The 20,103-nt window shown below is 40.9% G+C and overlaps 1 protein-coding gene across 3 annotated transcripts; it reads left to right on the forward strand.

Moving 5' to 3' along the window:
• Nucleotides 1-1,200: 1,200 nt before the first annotated feature.
• Nucleotides 1,201-19,455, forward strand: LOC122944148 (NADP-dependent alcohol dehydrogenase-like). 3 transcript variants are annotated; one of them, XM_044302389.1, is made up of 10 exons: nucleotides 1,201-1,324; nucleotides 3,682-3,783; nucleotides 10,827-10,965; nucleotides 11,692-11,779; nucleotides 13,787-13,848; nucleotides 13,927-14,009; nucleotides 14,490-14,750; nucleotides 15,453-15,588; nucleotides 17,999-18,137; nucleotides 19,057-19,455. In XM_044302389.1, exons 1-10 carry the CDS (start codon nucleotides 1,307-1,309, stop codon nucleotides 19,079-19,081), a joined length of 1,053 nt encoding a protein of 350 aa, XP_044158324.1. In that variant the 5' UTR covers nucleotides 1,201-1,306; the 3' UTR covers nucleotides 19,082-19,455. The 3 variants fall into 3 exon arrangements, with proteins under 3 accessions (XP_044158324.1, XP_044158331.1, XP_044158316.1); XM_044302396.1 differs by having other exon boundaries at nucleotides 13,951-14,009; XM_044302381.1 differs by having other exon boundaries at nucleotides 13,787-14,009.
• The last annotated feature ends 648 nt before the right edge of the window (nucleotides 19,456-20,103 follow it).

The following is a 20,103-nucleotide window of genomic DNA, read 5'->3' on the forward strand; positions in this document are numbered from 1 at the left end:
TATCCATTATGAACGGATCCAGTTGTATTATATTTAAAATAGCCATGACACATCCGTCATGAACACCATTGTAAGTCAACGTGGGACGGATCCGTTTTCTATTGTGTCCGAGAAAACGGATCAGTCCCCATTGACTTACATTGTGAGTCATGATGGATCTGTCTTGCTCTGCATCCCAGGACGCACTCAAAAACGCTGCTTGCAGCACTTTTGTGTGTGTCATGGGAACGCAATGAAATGGAACAGAATGCATTTTTGTGCACTCCATTTCGTTCAGTTCAATTTAGTCCCCATTGACAATGAATGGGGACAAAACTGAAGCGTTTTCCACCGCTATTGAGATCCTATGATGGATACCAATAGGGGAAATTAAAATTGCTGGTGTGAAAGTAGCCTTAGGGCTCATGCACACGACTGTATGCCCTCCGAGACATACGGTCCGTGAGCGGGCCATATGTCGTGCGAATGGGAGCACACAGCATTATAGGTTACTATGATACTGTGCGCATCGGGCCGCCCATGGGACTATTGTCCTGCACTCACATGACCAGGTTTTTTTGCAACTTTTTAGAAAGTCACAATGATAAATCTGGCTAAGGGCTCATGCAAACGCCTGTAGTTTTGGTCTGCATCCGAACCATGTTTTTTGCAGTTTGGATGTGGACCCATTCATCTCAATGGGGCCGACACAAAAATAGAACATGTACTTGTGTTTTACGGACCTTCAATTTGCAGACCACAAAAACTGATATATTGGTGTGCAAGAGAATTTAGCTCTGTCCACAAAACATCTGGTTGCCGCTTAGTAAATGTAACCTGCCAGCAACAATGAAACTGCAAACCACACTAAAAAGTACACAAGCACTTTATACACTTCACTTTTCTAGTGCTGCACATTTGACACATCACCCCCTAAATTTATTACATCCACAGATCAGACCAAATTAGTAAATCTCTACATTAATGTCATGTATGTACCACATTATATTTTTTGGTGGGAAAAAAAGTGCAGAGTCATTTATGATCAGTTAAATTTCAAAGATGGAGTGCAGAATCGGAGTAATGTTTGAACTCATTTGCCCTGGTAATAATAATGCAGTTGATTAAATATTAACTTGTAGCAGACAATTCACTGAGTGATGCACACTTTCTTTACACTGGATAGAAGATATAAACCGCCTACTTTGTACAGTAGTGCTTTAGGCTGAGCTAATAAAGAAGTTTAGGGAGTGGCACTAATATAGTTGGAGCAGAACCGGATCTGTTCATAGAACACAGAACAGCTAATACTTCAACCGACATCAACATGAGCACCGCAGGAAAAGTATTACACTATTTCCATTATCATATTGCTTTGCTGGCATGCTGCTTTCTTCCCTTAGCTTATTGCCTTTCAGTAATGCTGGTTTCTTATTTGCGTTCTCTCTGTTTTTTCAGTAGATGTGTAGGATTGCTGCCGTTTCAGCAAATACATTTGGCAGGTTTGGATGCCGATGATTTTTACTGGTTTGGCAGTGAGTCAGGCTGTTTGGATGAAAGGGGAGAAATGTTGCTTATGCTTTCATGAATATGTCATACAATGGGGGCGTTCTGAAGTTGCCTGTTTTGCATGACTTGGTGCTAGTCCTTAGTACGCATGATCTGTTTACAAGTCTGGACGAAAAAGAGTAGCCATGATGTAAATGCCTAAAATAATATTCTGTCTAGAAGGCAGTGCATACAGTTCCTTACGGTTGGGTTCACATGTGTAGAGAAAGAAAGGATAATGCAAAGATTGATCTATCTCTCTTGTATGCACTCCTGTGTTTGTCTCAAAACACCCTGACCAAAAAATGCATCTGTGATGCAGGCCTAAGGGTACTTTCACACTAGCGACAGGGGCTGTTCGGATCCGTCCTGCCGCTACTTCACGTGTGCCCCCGGACTACCGCTCCGTCCCCATTGACTATAATGGGGGCAGAGTTCTGGTGTCAGCACGGCAGCGCACGCCGAGAGGCACCCCGACTAAAAGTACTGCATGCGGCAGGATGGATTCGACAGGCTATTCACCAGCCGGGACAGCCTTCCAGAGTCCCCTGCCGCTCGTGTGATACTAGCCTGAGGTCACTTTCACACAGTGAGGGATCATGCATGCAAGCGTGTGCCCTGTGCGCGTATTGAAGACCAGAGATCATATTGAATGGGTCCACAATCCACAAGATACTGCCTTTTTTCAGAGCTCCTTTCAAAAATGAAAGGTGGAATTTGATTGGTTGCTCTGGGCAACTAAACCAGTTTTCCTTTACACCATTTTGAAAAATCTCCCCTAAAGTATAATCAACAGTTTTGTGCATCTTCTGTGTTTTGGACCTGCTCCTCGTTTTGGCTTACAAAGGCCTCTTTCAAAAGAGAATATTTGTAATCCATATATGTTGTGTATTTAGTTAACAAAAGAAAGATAAGTTTCAGCTCACCCACCGTCCTCTACAGCCGTGCACGGACGCCCGGGACCGGGGAGCAATCACGAATAAACAGCGAGGAAAGTCCAGCAAACAGGCCAGGAGTAAAATCCAATTTCTTTATTGTTTTCCTTTAAAATCCATAGGCGGACATATGATGGTCTACGCGTTTCGACTAAGCGTCTTAATCATGTTAATCATATTTTGTGTACTGCTGCTATTGTGAATGAATAGTGCCATTCACATGGGCGTACATTTTCCGTCAGTATCTGAAGCATATCCAAGTTTTGTGTGTATTTGTTTCCAAGTACACCCATTGTAGTCTATGGGAGTGCATCAAACATGCAGGAAGGAAGGAATATGCATGGAAATCCAGATGAGTTACTAAAGCAATACTGATGATAATACCTAAAAACTATGGGGCACATTTACTAAGATGGGCTTTTACACCGGTCTTGGCTTTCCCCTCTGCCCTGCCGCTAGATACGTCTAATTTAGGATGATGATACCAGCTTGAAAAATGTAGCATAAGTAACCCACGCCGATATGCGAATAATACTAGTATTGTGCTCAGTACTGGAGACCATATCTCCAGAAGGATATTGATACTTTGGAGAGAGTTCAGAGAAGAGCTACTAAACTAGTACATGGATTGCAGGATAAAACTTACCAGGAAAGATTAAAGGACCTTAACATGTATAGCTTGGAAGAAAGACGAGACAGAGGGGATATGATAGAAACTTTTAAATACATAAAGGGAATCAACAAGGTAAAAGAGGAGAGAATATTTAAAAGAAGAAAAACTGCTACAAGAGGACATTGTTTTAAATTAGAGGGGCAAAGGTTTAAAAGTAATATCAGGAAGTATTACTTTACTGAGAGAGTAGTGGATGCATGGAATAGCCTTCCTGCAGAAGTGGTAGCTGCAAATACAGTGAAGGAGTTTAAGCATGCATGGGATAGGCATAAGGCAATCCTTCATATAAGATAGGGCCAGGGGCTATTCATAGTATTCAGTATAATGGGCAGACTAGATGGGCCAAATGGTTCTTATCTGCCGACACATTCTATGTTTCTATGTTTCTAATACATTGACGATTTTTGCAATCAAGAATATAATCTCGAATTTGCGAATATTCTACAAAATATTCGTGAAATATTGCGAATTCGAATATTGCCCCTGCCGCTCATTACTATTTATAATTACATGAACCATCACCAAAACAATGGTTTTATTTTGAAGGTCATTAAATGCAAGGCTGCTGTTGCCTGGGAACCTTGCAAGCCCCTTACCATCGAAGAGATTGAAGTTGCTCCACCAAAGGCTCATGAAGTTCGTGTAAAGGTAAGAGAACTGTACTTAAAATGTCTAATATTCACCTTGCTGAAAAAACTTTGAAATGTACATTATGCAAATAATATTTTTGATCCGTGGATTAAGGGTAGGTCCACACGTGATGAAAAAGAAACAGATTTTGTCACGGATTTGCCTCAGATTTCACTCCGTGCATTACAAAAGTAGTGAAAATTCACAAAAAGAACTGACTTACTTGCATTTAAAGGGAACCTGTCACCGGGATTTTGTGTATAGAGCTGAGGACATGGGTTGCTAGATGGCCGCTAGCACATCCGCAATACCCAGTCCCCATAGCTCTGTGTGCTTTTATTGTGTAAAAAAAACGATTTGATACATATGCAAATGAACCTGAGATGAGTCCTGTCCCTGACTCGTCTCACATACAGGACTCATCTCAGGTTAATTTGCATATGTATCAAATCGTTTTTTTTTACACGATATAAGCACACAGAGCTATGGGGACTGGGTATTGCGGATGTGCTAGTGGTCATCTAGCAACCCATGTCCTCAGCTCTATACACAAAATCCCGGTGACAGGTTCCCTTTAAAAGGGGTAGTTCACCCCTGGCAGACACCCATCGTGGCTGGACCTACGGAATCATACTTACCTAATCCTCGCCACTGGCCCCTTTGTTCCCCTGGCTCCGCTAAAGATCTTGGGCCTCCCCACTTTTAGCATCTACTTTGACATGGGACACGTCACCACTACAGCCAGTCACTTGCTGCAGTGGCCACGTGACTCACGTCAAACATGATATTGACGCAGAGGAGCCGGAACACAGGGGTGGAATCGGGTAAGCATGATTCCCTCTGAAGATCCAGCCACGCTGGAGGGTCTGCCCATAAAGCCCTCAGGGGTGAATATCCTCTTTAAATTCTGTACCACAGGCCAATATCTGCATGGATTTATTTTCCCTTCACTTGTGGACGAGATGTGTTAAAATCGCATCCTCTTTGCTGTAATACGCTGAGGACTTTCCACCTGCAAACCTGTACAGAAAATCTGGAGCATATCCACAACGTGTGAACATACACAGTATTTAGGTGATGCTGCATTTTGTGGCAGTTTTATTTTCTAATGTAGAATGTTTCGGGTATGGTGTTATACTGGCCCTTTCTCCATACACTAACACACAAAATGTTTAATATGATTGAAAAACGCATAAGAAATGCATTTGTGTTTGTGGTATTCTTCAACTGCACATTTTTTTCATAAAACTGCACCTAGATGTTAATTTCATAATGATGACTCTGGATAGGTCATCAGAATTTGATTGGTGGAGCTCAGGGGCATATTGGCCCTTTCCATACAGGGAAATGTCCAGGTGGGTCAATGCTTTTGGAGATGTCTTTTGTGCTGCTTGCAGTATTTTGTGATGGACTGTGGTATTTGGTTTGGCTGTGTCGGTATATTGTGCCACAATATGGTATTGCTGGCCCTACCTTCCATCAATTTGGACTCAACAACAAAACAGGGCCACTTTTAGTATTTTTTCCAGGGCCACTTTAAGTTCCCAGTCCTCCCCTGGTAGAGCTCCCACACCTGCAACCCCCGCCAATCAGATGTTTGAGAAGTCATTGGCATTCGCAGTAGCGCTGCCACCTTCTCACAGGATAGCCTAGGCCGATGACGACATGTTCATTGGTCAAATGGCCTAGATGCAGCTTGGTCCTATTTAAGTGAATGGGGCTGAGCTGCAATACCAAGCACAGATACTATACAATGTATGGCGCTTGTGAGCAAAGAGAATGCCGCTGCACTTTTGTGAGCGCCAGCTCATCTGTGGGGTCCTGGGCAGGGGTGCACCACCAATGAGGCCAGATGAGGCGATCGTCTCAGGCAGCACCAGGTAGGGTCAAGAGGGGGGCAGATGAAGGGCCATGAGCTGAAGAGAAGGAGTTAGGTTAAGAAATTGGCAGTGGGGACGAGGGGCGCTTTTTCAGTTTTTGCCTCAGGCAGCAGAAAGGCTAGGTGCACCCCTGGTCCCGGGTGTCGGACTGATACTGATGACCTATTCAGAGGACAGATAATCAGTAAAAAAAAAGTCTCAGAAAACCCCTTTAAAGTCTTGCAGATCATAGCATTCTTGTTTGCCTTTCCAAACACAGCAGATCCGAAGGAGAGATTTATGGCAAGTATTTGCTTTAACTATGTGTGGCTAGAACGAGCCACACAGGTTCTGGCCACACAGGTTCTGGCCACCGAGCTCTGCCATGTGCATGTGTCCTAACTATGCCTCTACCCAAGTCACTAATGGTGTGCTGATGCTTTACAATTCCTGCTTCAACAAGTTCTTGGCAATAGGCTGGTATCTTGTTTAGGACAAGGTGTGTCACCCAGCTGCAAACCTCTCCTTAGAGGCTGTAGTTCCGACAGTTAGGCACACAGTACTACACACTGACAGGATGTAAAGGAAAGCTGTGCACATTGTTTTTTTGTTTCTAGCCAGCTAGCCATAAGTGAACCGCCTTCCTGCTGTGACGTATTACTATGCCTTAGGCCTCTTGCACACAAACGTTTTTTTATTTCCTTTGCATTCTGTTTTTTACATTCATTTCAATGGGTCTGCAAAAAAAAAAACGAAAGTACTCTGTATGCATTCCGTTTCCGTATTTTCGTTCCCTTCAAAGATAGAACTTGTCCTATTATTGTCCGCATAACGGACAAGGATGGAACAGTACTATCAGGGGCCAGCTGTTCCGTTCTGCAAAAAACTCTGCAGTACAGGAAGGGGTTATAGAAATAATGTCAATACAGGCTGGTGATGAGATCACCTGATGACCCAGGGATCGGCTTCTCTTGCCTACGGTGATTGGCTGTTATCACCAAGGAGAACCAGGGACAGATGTTTTAAAACTTTCACCAAAAGGAAATGAAGTGTCCCTATGTCATACTTGGTTGGCATCTCAGCCAAGGCCACTTTACACAAGTCACTCTTTGTATTCTGTCTCCAAGCTTTGCTGTTTTCATTTCAGAACTCTTTGTATAACCTGGAAGTCTTTACCCGTTCATTATACACCCAGTATACAGAAGATTGTATCTCAGGATACCAAAATAACTTTTGATCTTGCACATTTCTCTGAACTACTGGCCACCTGGAAATCCATGCCTTTGTCCTAAAGGACTGTAATGACTACTACTATCATGTCTGCATACACAGACCCCTGTCTATATGCTGTACTAGAAGGTCTCCAGTGAGCAATGCCCCCTCTATGTGCCAGTATTAAAAGCTACCCTATTGAATAGTGACTATATTTTCCCTTATGAAAATATCAATGTGTTTTTGCCAAAATACTGTGCACTCATGAAAACATAGGCTTTCAACAATATTCTGTTGAATGTCTTTACACGGTCACATCTTTTACATATTTACTTTGCCTTCTGTATTATCATTATTTTTATAATGTTGAGATTGATAGTAGTCGTTGCCATGTTATGATGTAATCACCAAGCTATGTTTTCCCGAGATATTAATATAAGTAAGATATGCAACCTTCCAGTTCAGCCTCTTATCCTGCAGAGTTGATATAGAAGAAGGTAAAAAAAAAAAACACATGGCAGAAGGCAATTTTCCTAATTTTAGGGGAAAAATCCTTCTTGAATCCAAAACAGGCAATCAAAAGAAATCTCTGGATCAATGACCCACTTCCAGTAATCTAGTAAAGATAATGCGTAATATTGTTACTCTCCAGGTTCCTTTATACAGTCATGTGAAAAAATTAGGACACCCTTTGAAAGCATGTGGTTTTTTGTAACATTTTTAATAAAAGGTTATTTCATCTCCGTTTCAACAATACAGAGAGATTAAAGTAATCCAACTAAACAAAGAAAACTGAAGAAAAGTCTTTTCAAGATCTTCTGTAAATGTCATTCTACAAAAATGCCTATTCTAACTGAGGAAAAAGATAGGACACCCTCACATGTATTCCCTCTTAAATTGGCTCAGATCTCACACAGGTATATCACACCAGGTGCACATAATTAGTAGATCGTTACTCTGCATGTTGAATGAGGCTTGCCCTATTTAAACCTCAGACATTTAGTTTGGTGTGCTCCTGACTGTTGAAGTGAGAGTGAGCACCATGGTGAGAGCAAAAGAGCTGTCAGAGGACTTCAGAAAAAAGATTGTAGCAGCCTATGAGTCTGGGAAGGGATTTAAAAAGATCTCAAAAGATTTTGAAATCAGCCATTCCACTGTCCGGAAGATAGTCTACAAGTGGAGGGCTTTCAAAACAACTGCCAACATGCCCAGGACTGGTCGCCCCAGCAAGTTCACCCCAAGAGCAGACCGCAAGATGCTAAAAGAGGTCTCCAAAAACCCTAAAGTGTCATCTCGAGAACTACAGCAGGCTCTGGCTACTGTTGATGTAGAAGTACATGCCTCTACAATCAGAAAGAGACTGTACAAGTTTAACTTGCATGGGAGGTGTGCAAGGAGGAAACCTTTGCTTTCCAAGAGAAACATCGAGGCCAGACTGACATTTGCCAGAGATAAAGTTGACAAAGACCAGGACTTCTGGAATAATGTTCTTTGGACAGATGAGTCCAAAATTGAATTATTTGGACACAACAGCAGAGGACATGTTTGGCGTAAACCAAACACAGCATTCCAAGAAAAGAACCTCATACCAACTGTGAAGCATGGAGGTGGAAGTGTCATGGTTTGGGGCTGCTTTGCTGCAGCAGGACCTGGTCAGCTCACCATCATAGAATCCACGATGAATTCTACTGTGTATCAGAAGGTGCTTGAAGAACATGTGAGACCATCAGTTAGAAAATTAAAGCTGAAGCGGAACTGGACCATGCAACATGACAATGACCCAAAACATACTAGTAAATCAACCAAAGATTGGCTGAAAAAGAAGAAATGGAGAGTCCTGGAATGGCCAAGTCAAAGTCCAGATTTGAATCCCATTGAGATGCTGTGGGGTGACTTGAAAAGGGCTGTACGTGCAAGAAACCCCTCAAACATCTCACAGCTGAAAAAGTTCTGCATTGAGGAGTGGGGTAAAATTTCCTCAGACCGATGTCGAAGACTGGTAGATGGCTACAAGAACCGTCTCACTGCAGTTATTTCAGCCAAAGGAGGTAACACTCGCTATTAGGGGCAAGGGTGTCCTATCTTTTTCCTCAGTTAGAATAGGCATTTTTGTAGAATGACATTTACAGAAGATCTTGAAAAGACTTTTCTTCAGTTTTCTTTGTTTAGTTGGATTACTTTAATCTCTCTGTATTGTTGAAACGGAGATGAAATAACCTTTTATTAAAAATGTTACAAAAAACCACATGCTTTCAAAGGGTGTCCTAATTTTTTCACATGACTGTAATTCATTTAGTGAATTCACCATCACCTTCTTCTCTGGCCGAGAGTTCCATGGTCTCACTGCTCTTACATAGCATAGCGTTGAGTATTAAAACTGAAGATCATGGCAGAAATCTCTGTATACTTCTTACATATATTGAAAAACATGATCACTTTTCTAAACTAAATAACCCCAAATTTGATAATCTTTCTGAGAACAGTAGTCTACCCATGCCATAAAAATTTAGGTAAAAAACCTTGTAGTCTAGAAATTCCGGTGGTCTGGTAAGCATTGAAAATAGTAACCACAAACTTCCAGCAAAAGTCAAACCAACAAGAGATGGGTTCACCACAGCTGCTACTTTGCTCTAACAATTAATAGGTATCACATGGGTTAAACTCCCACCAATTTGAATGTTGACGACCCCTTTAGGTGTACATTATATGTTGAGTAACATAGTAACTATTTTGGGTTACTTACCTCATAGTGATTTAGAGTTACATTCATGACTTGATTGGACATGATAGACTTGTGCCTCTGAACCCTATCAACTATGTAACTGTGACTAAGGCCCCATTCACACGTCCGCAATTTCGTTCCACATTTTGCGAAATGGAATTGCGGACCCATTCATTTCTATGGGGACCTCCGGGTCCGCAATTCCATTCCCGAAAAAAATAGAACATGTCCTATTCTTGATTGCAATTGCGGACAAGAATAGGCATATTCTATTAGTGTCAGTGATGTGCGGTCCGCAAAATGCAGAACGCACATTTCCGGTGTCCGTGTTTTGCGGATCCATACAGGTACATATGAACATGGACCCAACACATTACCGTATGAGTCATTTATTCCAAATTTACCTGACAAATGGGCAATATACTCACAGTGCTGATGTTAATGCTAGAGGTGGTATTGAACTCTGCAGCTATGGAGTCAGCAGAGCATTGTCAAATCTTGCACACTATGCTCTGCAGTACTACGACCGTGCTCTGTCATTTTACATGGTCTGCCACCTTGTGGCTGAGTTGCTGGGGTTCCTAAACCTTCCTTCCATGTTGCAATAGTACCACAGGTGATTGTGGATTAGGATAGAAGACATTTCACAAACGGACTTGTTACAATGGTGGCGTCCTATTACAGTATCATTCTTGAGTCCAGGGAGCTCTTTAGAATGATCCACTTTTTTCACAAGTGTTTGTAAAGGCAGACTGCATGTGCTGGATTTTATACACCTGTGGTAATGGGAATAAATGAAACAGCTGAATTCAATGAGCAAGAATGGTGTCCTGATACTTTTGACTGGCTTAACACGTCAATACAACAAAATCATGTAGCAGAAATACAGCAAATCACATTAAAATGAGTCAAGATAAATCTGGCTACATCTGCGTGTGTACCGGTATATATTTTTACAGTTCATGCTGTCATTTCATACTGTTTTATTCTGAGCTGTGTAGTAAGCCCTGGTAGAGGCTTTATAATTTGAAGTTTTGAATCTCTAAAAAGATGGATCTTTTAAAAAATGCATTAATAATACGGTACATCAGCACAGAATTTCACCAATTTAGACTGAAGGGGCATTCTCATGAAGACAATTAAGTCTTAGATATTACAAAGTGTGTTGTCCAAAAAAGATCTGTGTGGGACTTGTCCGGTCTGTGCTGTTGTTCACTACAGTTTTGAAAAAATTGTAAAATATTTTGTATTTTTTCCATTGTACACAGATAATTTCTTCTGGTATTTGCGGCTCTGATAACAGTGCACTTAATGGAATAATAGCAACCAAGTTCCCAGTGATCCTGGGTCATGAAGCTGTTGGAGTGGTTGAAAGCATTGGTCAGGGAGTCACCATTGTTAAACCAGGTGGGTGAGAAGTAATGTGTTGTACTGAAGCTAATATATGCATATGGCAGAGCAATAACATCATTGTGGTTGTGGTTTTCATTGACACTGATCAACAGGAATAAGTGTAAATTATAGTAAATCTAGAGGGCTGCGGAGTCCCCTCGTTCTAAGCCCTGCTCACTTTACTCACTAACTTTTAAAAAAGTGACGAGAAGTGAAAAGTGGTAAATTATTGTGCAATTATAGTGTGCGCCACAATTTGTGCCTTTTTTACGCCACAATAGGAAACGTCCCTCAGTGTGATCCTCAGACAGCCTGCTGGAAGCCTACACCCTCGAAATATTAGACCGCCTTAGTAAATGGGGCACACTGATTTGCAGATTTTTTCTTCTCCCAAGCTGCTGTTCTTTTGAAGATGGCAGCAAGTTATCCTCTAGGATTTCTGTGTTTTGTACTGCAATCATTTTATCCTCTGCCTTCAAAAGTGTTCCATAGCTGATGATCAGGATTAGATTCATGCGATGTGTTGATCGTTGTTGTGGCTTTGTCAGAGGCATTGGGATTCAATATTGTGACGCAATAAAATAAGAAAAAGGGCTGAAACTTGCAAAATATTCAATAATAGTGTAAACAGTGTAAAACCTGATGCAAAATGTAAGACGATCAAAACCACTGCAATGATCTTCATTACCCTTGTCCAGTAATGAACATATGCTAAGACTGTCTCCATTGTGTTCTTCATAGGTGACAAAGTCATCCCGCTGTTTGTCCCACAATGTGGATCCTGCAGAAGTTGCAAAACCGCAAACTGTAACCTGTGTGAAAAATTTGAGTAGGTTTATTGTGTATAAAATGTGTACGACTATAAGTGAAGTTACCCCATTGAATAGTATTCTTGGGTTATAACTACACTGTTGCTTGCTTCAATTTAATGCACATCAGCATCAGTTTCTGCCACTGAAATCAATAGAATATGTTGACTGATCAATTGTTTCACAAAAACCTACTACATACAATGCTAATGTGGATGTGCCCTTAAAGAGCACCCGTCACTTCCCCTGACTTGTCAATTTATAGTAAATACTTGAATTCTTCATGAAAAGCCAATTATAGAGTATATTTACAGGGCGTTACCAGTTCGGGGTCTGTCCCTACACAGCACTGACTGGGCAGTGTCAGACTGTGTTGGGACATGCCTAGTTGTCACTTCATACATAAATATACAGGAGAAATAACACCGGAATGACTCAGTCCAGATAAACTAGAACCATTAGTTCATGGGAAATGCAAGTCTTTTCTGAAACAGACACATCAGGAGAGGTAATATGCAGTGATGGCCAGTTCGCATTGTTCGCCCGCGAACACATGCGGGCTGCCATCTTTTCTCACAAGTCCGGCGAGGCACAGTAAGCCCTTACCTGTGCCTGTGCACGAGCCGGTCTGAAAACAAGTGCGGTCAATGGGAGCAGGCAGTTCCGAGAACAGCCACCGGGGGCCTTCATCGGGCTGTTCTCAGAACTGCCTGCTCCCGGTGACCGCATTTGTTTTCAGACCGGCACAGGCACAGGTAAGGGCTTACCTGTGCCTCGCCGGACTTGTGAAAAAAGAAGGCAGCCAGCATATGTTCGTGGTCGAACAATGCGAACTGGCCATCACTGGTGATATGTCCTCTTTACATAGTAGTTAAATCTACGGAGTGTTTGTGCAGATCTGGCTAAAATAGAGGAAATGCAAATAAGCTCTTATATAACGCCATGTCCAAATGCCACTGTATCTGTCTAATGCTGAGTAAGAAATAGCACAGCACAGTTACACACTGCAGAGATCCATGACATCTGAATCATCTACTTTCCCTGCATCCATGACTTGCATAGGAGTAAGGGTGGGTTCACACTAGCGTTATGGAGTCCGTTATGGCTTTCTGTTATAACAGGGTTTTAACGGAACATAACGGAATCCATAGGATGGAATGCAAAATGGAAGCCTTTAAGAGGCCTTCCATTTTGCTCCGTCCTAATAGAAGTCTATAGGAAAACATAACGGATCCGTCTGGGTCCCGTTATGCAAGACGGAAAACAAAGTCCTGTCGATAGGACTTTGTTTTCCGTCTTGCATAACGGGAACCAGACGGATCCGTTTTTATTCCTATAGACTTCTATTAGGACAGAGAGCAAACGGAATGCCTTTTAATGGCGTCCGTTTTGCATTCCGTCATAATGCAAGTCTATGGGCATCCGCCCTTCCGTCTTATGCATTCTGTTATGTTCCGTTATAACCTTGTTATAACGGAAAGCCATAATAGACTCCATAACGCTAGTGCGAACCCACCCTAATTATTAGAAAAACATGCATTAAAAGGGGATAGGTAGACTATTCCTTTAAGACACCGGCTTGTTTGATGGACATGGCATTCATTCTTCTGATGAATACAATGCTTTGTGTTTGCTTAGATTTCTTTTTCCTATTTTACTTGCCAGATTTGTGAATACAATATTAGGGGTGATCTTAAAGTCCACATCTAAGTTTAAAATATTAGAACTTTGTTAAAGGGGCATTCAGATTTTGGCAACTAAAGAGTCTTTATTGCACAATGAATAGCTCTACTAATTTTCGAATATACTGCCTGTATCAATTCCATATGGTTGATGGTAAGCAGGGCTTTGGAGAACCATGAGGAACTGATCCACAAAGCACCGTATATTGGAAAACATCACACCATTTTGCAATACAAAGAGTTTTATTTGTTGAAACCAGAATATTCCTCTTTCAGTGTCAGTTCTTTAGATGATTATCACAGGAAATATTTCATATTTTTTTTTCCGATCTTCTCTCCTAATAGGTTTGGGTTCTCCGCCCTCTCAGGAGTGATGGCAGATGGCACAACTAGATTTACCTGTAAAGGTAAGCCAATTTATCAGTATTTCCACACAAGCACATTTACTGAATACACGGTTTTGTCTGACATTTGCGTTGCCAAAGTGAATTGCCATGCCCCTGTTGAAGTTTGTCTTATAGGCTGTGGATTTGCAACTGGGTATGGTGGAGCTGTAAACACAGCTAAGGTAAGAATTTTAATAGACACATTTTATTTCATAAAAACTGTTTGTATGCTACGGAAATGTGAGGATCATATGCTAAAATGACCATCTTTTGGCATACATCAGTCCAACAGAAGTGTTTTTAGACACATTCAGTCAAGATACTTCTTTTTTTATATATACTGCCTGATGTATAATATGTATTTTTGCATGTAAGGAGGAAACAAGCAGAAGGGTAGAAGAGAAGGCAGAAATGTTCAAGCCAAACATGACTTATGGCATCAAATACCGGTACACAATGGTAAATGGCTCTGTTGTGTGCCTGAGACCTATGGTATTAGGAACAGTAGAGGGCATAAGTGCCTACTAATTAGTTGTAGAGCAAGAAAACAAAAGTGATTCAAGCTGAACACATGAGCCCACTTACTCCTTACATTCCTGTCTAATTATACATTTCCAATATCATTAAATGTTTAAAATTATCTGTTATTTTCCCCTTCTCAGGTGACAAAGGGCTCTACCTGTGCTGTTTTTGGTTTGGGAGGTGTTGGCTTTTCAGCAATAGCAGGATGCAAAGATGCAGGAGCCTCACGAATCATTGGAGTAGGTACACATAAAGACAAGTATCCAAAAGCCATCCAAATGGGTGCCACTGAGTGCATAAACCCAAAGGATTACAAGAAACCCGTTCATGAGGTCATTTGTGAGATGACTGATGGAGGAGTAGACTTTGCCATTGAATGTGCAGGATACATTGACACCATGGTAAGTAGAAAATAGTATGACGAAGAAATGGTGTGATGAAGAACTACCTCCTTTTCATATTCCACACTCACAGGTCAATCAATACAAGACATGAACATTTCTATAAGGTCAAATATATTCTTATACTTATCAAATAAAGGCGCTTTTACATGATGATTGAAAATGAACATTCGAGCATATGTTTATTCGCCTGACTATACCCTCATGCAATCATGCTCCAGATCATGCTCCAGATGAGCATGTTTGTTGGCGGGAAATATCTTATATGGGGCATTAAAAATAAGCAATTGTTGGCAGCACACCCCATCATGTATATAGGGGATGCGCTGACATCAAATGCAAACGGTATAAGGGTGAATGTGTGGGGATCACATTAAAGGGGTTATCCAGGAATTGCCCTGCCACTATACGATGTACGGCTCCCTGAAATAGCTAATCAGTGGGGGTGTCAGAACTAGGACCCCGGCCAAAGTGATAATGATGACTTATCCTGAAGATAGGATTATTATCTTTACCCAGATAACCCTTTTCTGGATTGTTTATTCCAATGCTAATGATAATTGGCACATGTAGTACAGGGCACGTAATGAGTACCGATCAACATGGTAAATTATAGTAGATAGACGCTTGTTAACGGCAGAAAAACTGTGAAATGGTTCCTTAAAAACATAATACCATTGATGGTCTACATTTTGTTTTTAGATGACTGCTCTTCAATCCACGTACCTAAGTAATGGGGTTGCTGTGATCCTAGGTGTGCCATCTCCTACGGAGACACTTAACTTGAGTCCAGGTTTGCTTCTCACAGGACGTTCACTGAAAGGATCTGTATATGGAGGTAAATTATTTGAAAAGTCATCTATGACATGTAATATGAGAACGGCCTGAATCCACCAGAGGGAGAGTTGCGGCCTGTTGGTGGCTTTGCACTGCAGCTAATAGACTAGATTGGCATGTGGGGACATAAACATGGGACCTGTCCTGATCAGATGACCCTGATATGTTGGATTCATCAATTTCAATACAGGAACGGTATCTTTATCCTAGTTTCTGTCTATACCCAAACTGTCCTCTGTAAAGGTTTTACCTAAGCACAAGCTGGATATGTATATGTAAACTGGAAGCGCTATCATGGTGCAAAAAATAATTAAAAATACAAAAAGTTGGGACACTATACAAATCGTGAAAAAAAACTGAATGCAGTGATGTGGAGGTGCCAACTTCTAATATTTTATTCAGAATAGAACATAAATCACGGAACAAAAGTTTAAACTGAGAAAATGTACAATTTTAAGGGAAAAATATGTTGAATCAGAATTTCATGGTGTCAACAAATCCCCAAAAAGTTGGGACAAGGCCATTTTCACCACTGTGTGGCATCTCCCCTTCTTCTTACAACACTCAACAGACGTCTGGGGACCGAGGAGACCAGTTTCTCAAGTTTAGAAATAGGAATGCTCTCCCATTCTTGTCTAATACAGGCCTCTAACTGTTCAATCGTCTTGGGCCTTCTTTGTTGCACCTTCCTCTTTATGATGCGCCAAATGTTCTCTATAGGTGAAAGATCTGGACTGCAGACTGGCCATGTCAGTACCCGGATCCTTCTCCTACGCAGCCATGATGTTGTGATTGATGCAGAATGTGGTCTGGCATTATCTTGTTGAAAAATGCAGGGTCTTCCCTGAAAGAGATGAAGTCTGGATGGGAGCATATGTTGTTCTAGAACCTGAATATATTTTTCTGCATTGATGGTGCCTTTCCAGACATGCAAGCTGCACATGCCACACGCACTCATGCAACCCCATACCATCAGAGATGCAGGCTTCTGAACTGATGACATGGCGTCCCAGATTTCCAAAAAGAACTTCGAATCGTGACTCGTCTGACCACAGAACAGTCTTCCATTTTGCCACACTCCATTTTAAATGATCCCTGGCCCAGTGAAAACGCCTGAGCTTGTGGATCTTGCTTAGAAATGGCTTCTTCTTTGCACTGTAGAGTTTCAGCTGGCAACGGCGGATGGCACGGTGGATTGTGTTCACTGACAATGGTTTCTGGAAGTATTCCTGAGCCCATTCTGTGATTTCCTTTACAGTAGCATTCCTGTTTGTGGTGCAGTGTTGTTTAAGAGCCCGGAGATCACGGGCATCCAGTATGGTTTTACGGCCTTGACCCTTACGCACAGAGATTGTTCCAGATTCTCTGAATCTTCGGATGATGTTATGCACAGTTGATGATGATAGATGCAAAGTCTTTGCAATTTTTCGCTGGGTAACACCTTTCTGATATTGCTCCACTATCTTTCTGCGCAACATTGTGGGAATTGGTGATTCTCTACCCATCTTGGCTTCTGAGAGACACTGCCACTCTGAGAAGCTCTTTTTATACCCAATCATGTTGCCAATTGACCTAATTAGTGTTAATTGGTCTTCCAGCTCTTCGTTATGCTCAAATTTACTTTTTCCAGCCTCTTATTGCTACTTGTCCCAACTTTTTGGGGATTTGTTGACACCGTGAAAATTTGAATCAACTTATTTTTCCTTTAAAATGATACATTTACTCGGATTAAAGGTTTGATCTGTCATCTACGTTCTATTACAAATAAAATATTGACATTTGCCATCTGCACATCATTGCATTCAGTTTTTATTCACAATTAGTTTAGTGTCCCAAATTTTAAACATAATATAAATCTAGCATTACAAAGATGGAAAACCTTATGGGGAATATCCAAATATGCAATTCAGCTGACTATGCTTTATGAAACATTTGGCTATTGCCATTCTAGTGGTTTGTAAAGGTGCATTTCTGCTGCATGATACCAGCTGTACCCTGCTCTACCTCCTTTTGGCAGCAGGTAGTTTACTTTCCACTGTGGATATGGTACTGTAGCTGGTAGCAGTGTGATGACAATTCTCTCAGGCCAATTACTAGTTAGCAGTGTGGTCAAGTGACCTTCATGGTACTGGCGTAACATGCTTTGAACCTCCTTTGATATAGCACCAAAAAAGCACCATTTACTATCTGCAACACTGGACTAGTGGAAAACAGGATGGAGTCATGCAAAATTGAGCCTTTTATGTGAAGTGGAAAAGAGGCTAAAGATACCTTTTATAAGGAAAAAATATCCATGTATGTGAGCCTCAAACTATAGAAATGGGTGTAACTCATACATTGGGTTAAGCATGATATGTTACCGATAATTAATAATACAGAAAATACATTTAAAACTATATTTATTTGCACAGGCTACAAGGGTGTGACTGATATCCCAAAACTGGTGGAACAGTATATGAATAAAAAAATCAGCCTGGACCACTTGATTAGCAAGCACTTAAAACTGGATCAAATCAATGAAGCATTTGAACTGATACGCAATGGATCAGGGTGAGTACATTAAAAGTAACAAAAGTATACATAAATGAGTACTAGATGGACAGATAGTACTATATAATCTCAATATCTGTGTAGCATCATGAAGTATAGGGTATACATACATGGGAGTCACTGTAAGGATGCCACTTTGAGGACTAATATGGGGTTTTAGCACTTTGAAATCTACTTTGGATATTGGGGGTCTGATCAAAACCTTGGATATATCACTATGACATTTCAAAGTTTGGCTCCATGCTATCTCCAATTCTGAAAGGGAGGGGACGAGCCCCACTATTTTACCTATTTTTATTATTAGATAAATATATTTAAACACAAACCTTGCAGTTTTAGACATTGGTTAAAGAGGATGAGTTCTTTTTTTTTCCATCATCATTTTTTTCACCATATGCTGGTAGCCTAACTTGCTGTGCCATCCCAAACTCCCTCCGATCTAGCGCCACCACTCTGTCCTTTCTGTCAGACTACAGCCAGGACATATTGGCTTTGGCTGCAGCAGTACATGGTACAGAAACACTGAGGCCAGTGATTGGCTGCAGTGGTATAAGGCTGCAGCGAATACACTATTTCAGCCCAGGGGAGAGGACAGAGCCGCTGTGCTGGATTGGAGGAGGCTTGGTAAAGTATTTTTATTATTTAAACAGGCCCTCAACAACTAGAAAACAGCTCAAACAAACCCCTTTAATCTCAGTGAAGCGCATAATGACATAAGATGTTCATTAAGCTTCTGCATTGATTGTTTTCCAAGAGTTTATCATGAAGTACTACAAGCCTAAATAGCATTCCTTGCTCACGGATTGCAAAGCAGCAACAATGATGTGCTCTTTTCAGATAACTTTTGACCCCCCTCTAACAGGGGTCGCATACATTGATTGTACAATCTATAATTATTTTCTCCTTCTTCTTGTTTCAGAATTCGGAGTATTATGATCTACTAATCATGCAACCAGACTAAGGAACCTTCATTCTTCAGATGCATTTCCAGCTTATGTTTAATGATGTCGTAGTACTATTTTGGATAGACAGACACCAGAGGGCTCTTGTGCAATGGTATAGGGGCCTCTGGACCTCCTATAGCTCATGACAGAGCTCTACTAGTTCATATGATTCATGACACCCATTAACTCCCTCCCTCTCATACACTCTGATAACTAGTAGGAATATGCTTTTAGTGTTATAATGGGGCCTCCGTACTTACTGGACCCCTTTGCAGTAGCACAGGTTGCAGGTACGGTATGCCATCTGCTGATTTGCATGTGTACGCACATTTCTATATCTGATGTAAAATGTTTTCTGTACATGGTGGAAGAATCATTACATGAAAATACAGACTTTCATTCAATCTCTATTATGATACTGTTATTTCAATAAATTGAATTTATAATTCACAAATAATTGTTGTTGATTTAATTTATCACCAATCATCTGTGGAAAGCAACAACAAAAAAAGATGTTACCCTAGCTCAAGTATACACCTTTAACCTCCTCACAGTTGCATTAACCACTTCACAACCAGGCCATTTACCCTTTCTTCCAGACAAGGCTTAATTGTGCAAATCTGACAAATGTCCTTTTTTGTGGTAATACCTTTGGAATGCTTTTACTTATCCAAGCCATTCTGAGAATGTTTTCTCGTGACACATTGTACTTCATGACAGTGGTAAATTTGAGTCGATATATTTCACCTTTATTTATAAAATATTCCAAAATGTACCAAAAATTTAGAAAAATTCGCAATTTTCAAAATTTCTATTTCAGAAAGTGATACCTCATAAAATATGTATTACTTAACATTCCCCATATGTTTACTTTATGTTGGCATCAATTTGTAAATTTAATTTTATTTTTTTAGGACATTAGAAGGCTTAGAATTTTAGAAGCAATTCTTAAAATTTTTAAGAAACTTCCCAAAACCCACTTTTTAAAGACCAGTTCAGGTCTGAAGGCACTTTGTGGGGTT

Source organism: Bufo gargarizans, chromosome 1 (assembly GCF_014858855.1).
Source record: "Bufo gargarizans isolate SCDJY-AF-19 chromosome 1, ASM1485885v1, whole genome shotgun sequence".
NCBI classification, from domain to species: Eukaryota; Metazoa; Chordata; class Amphibia; order Anura; family Bufonidae; genus Bufo; species Bufo gargarizans.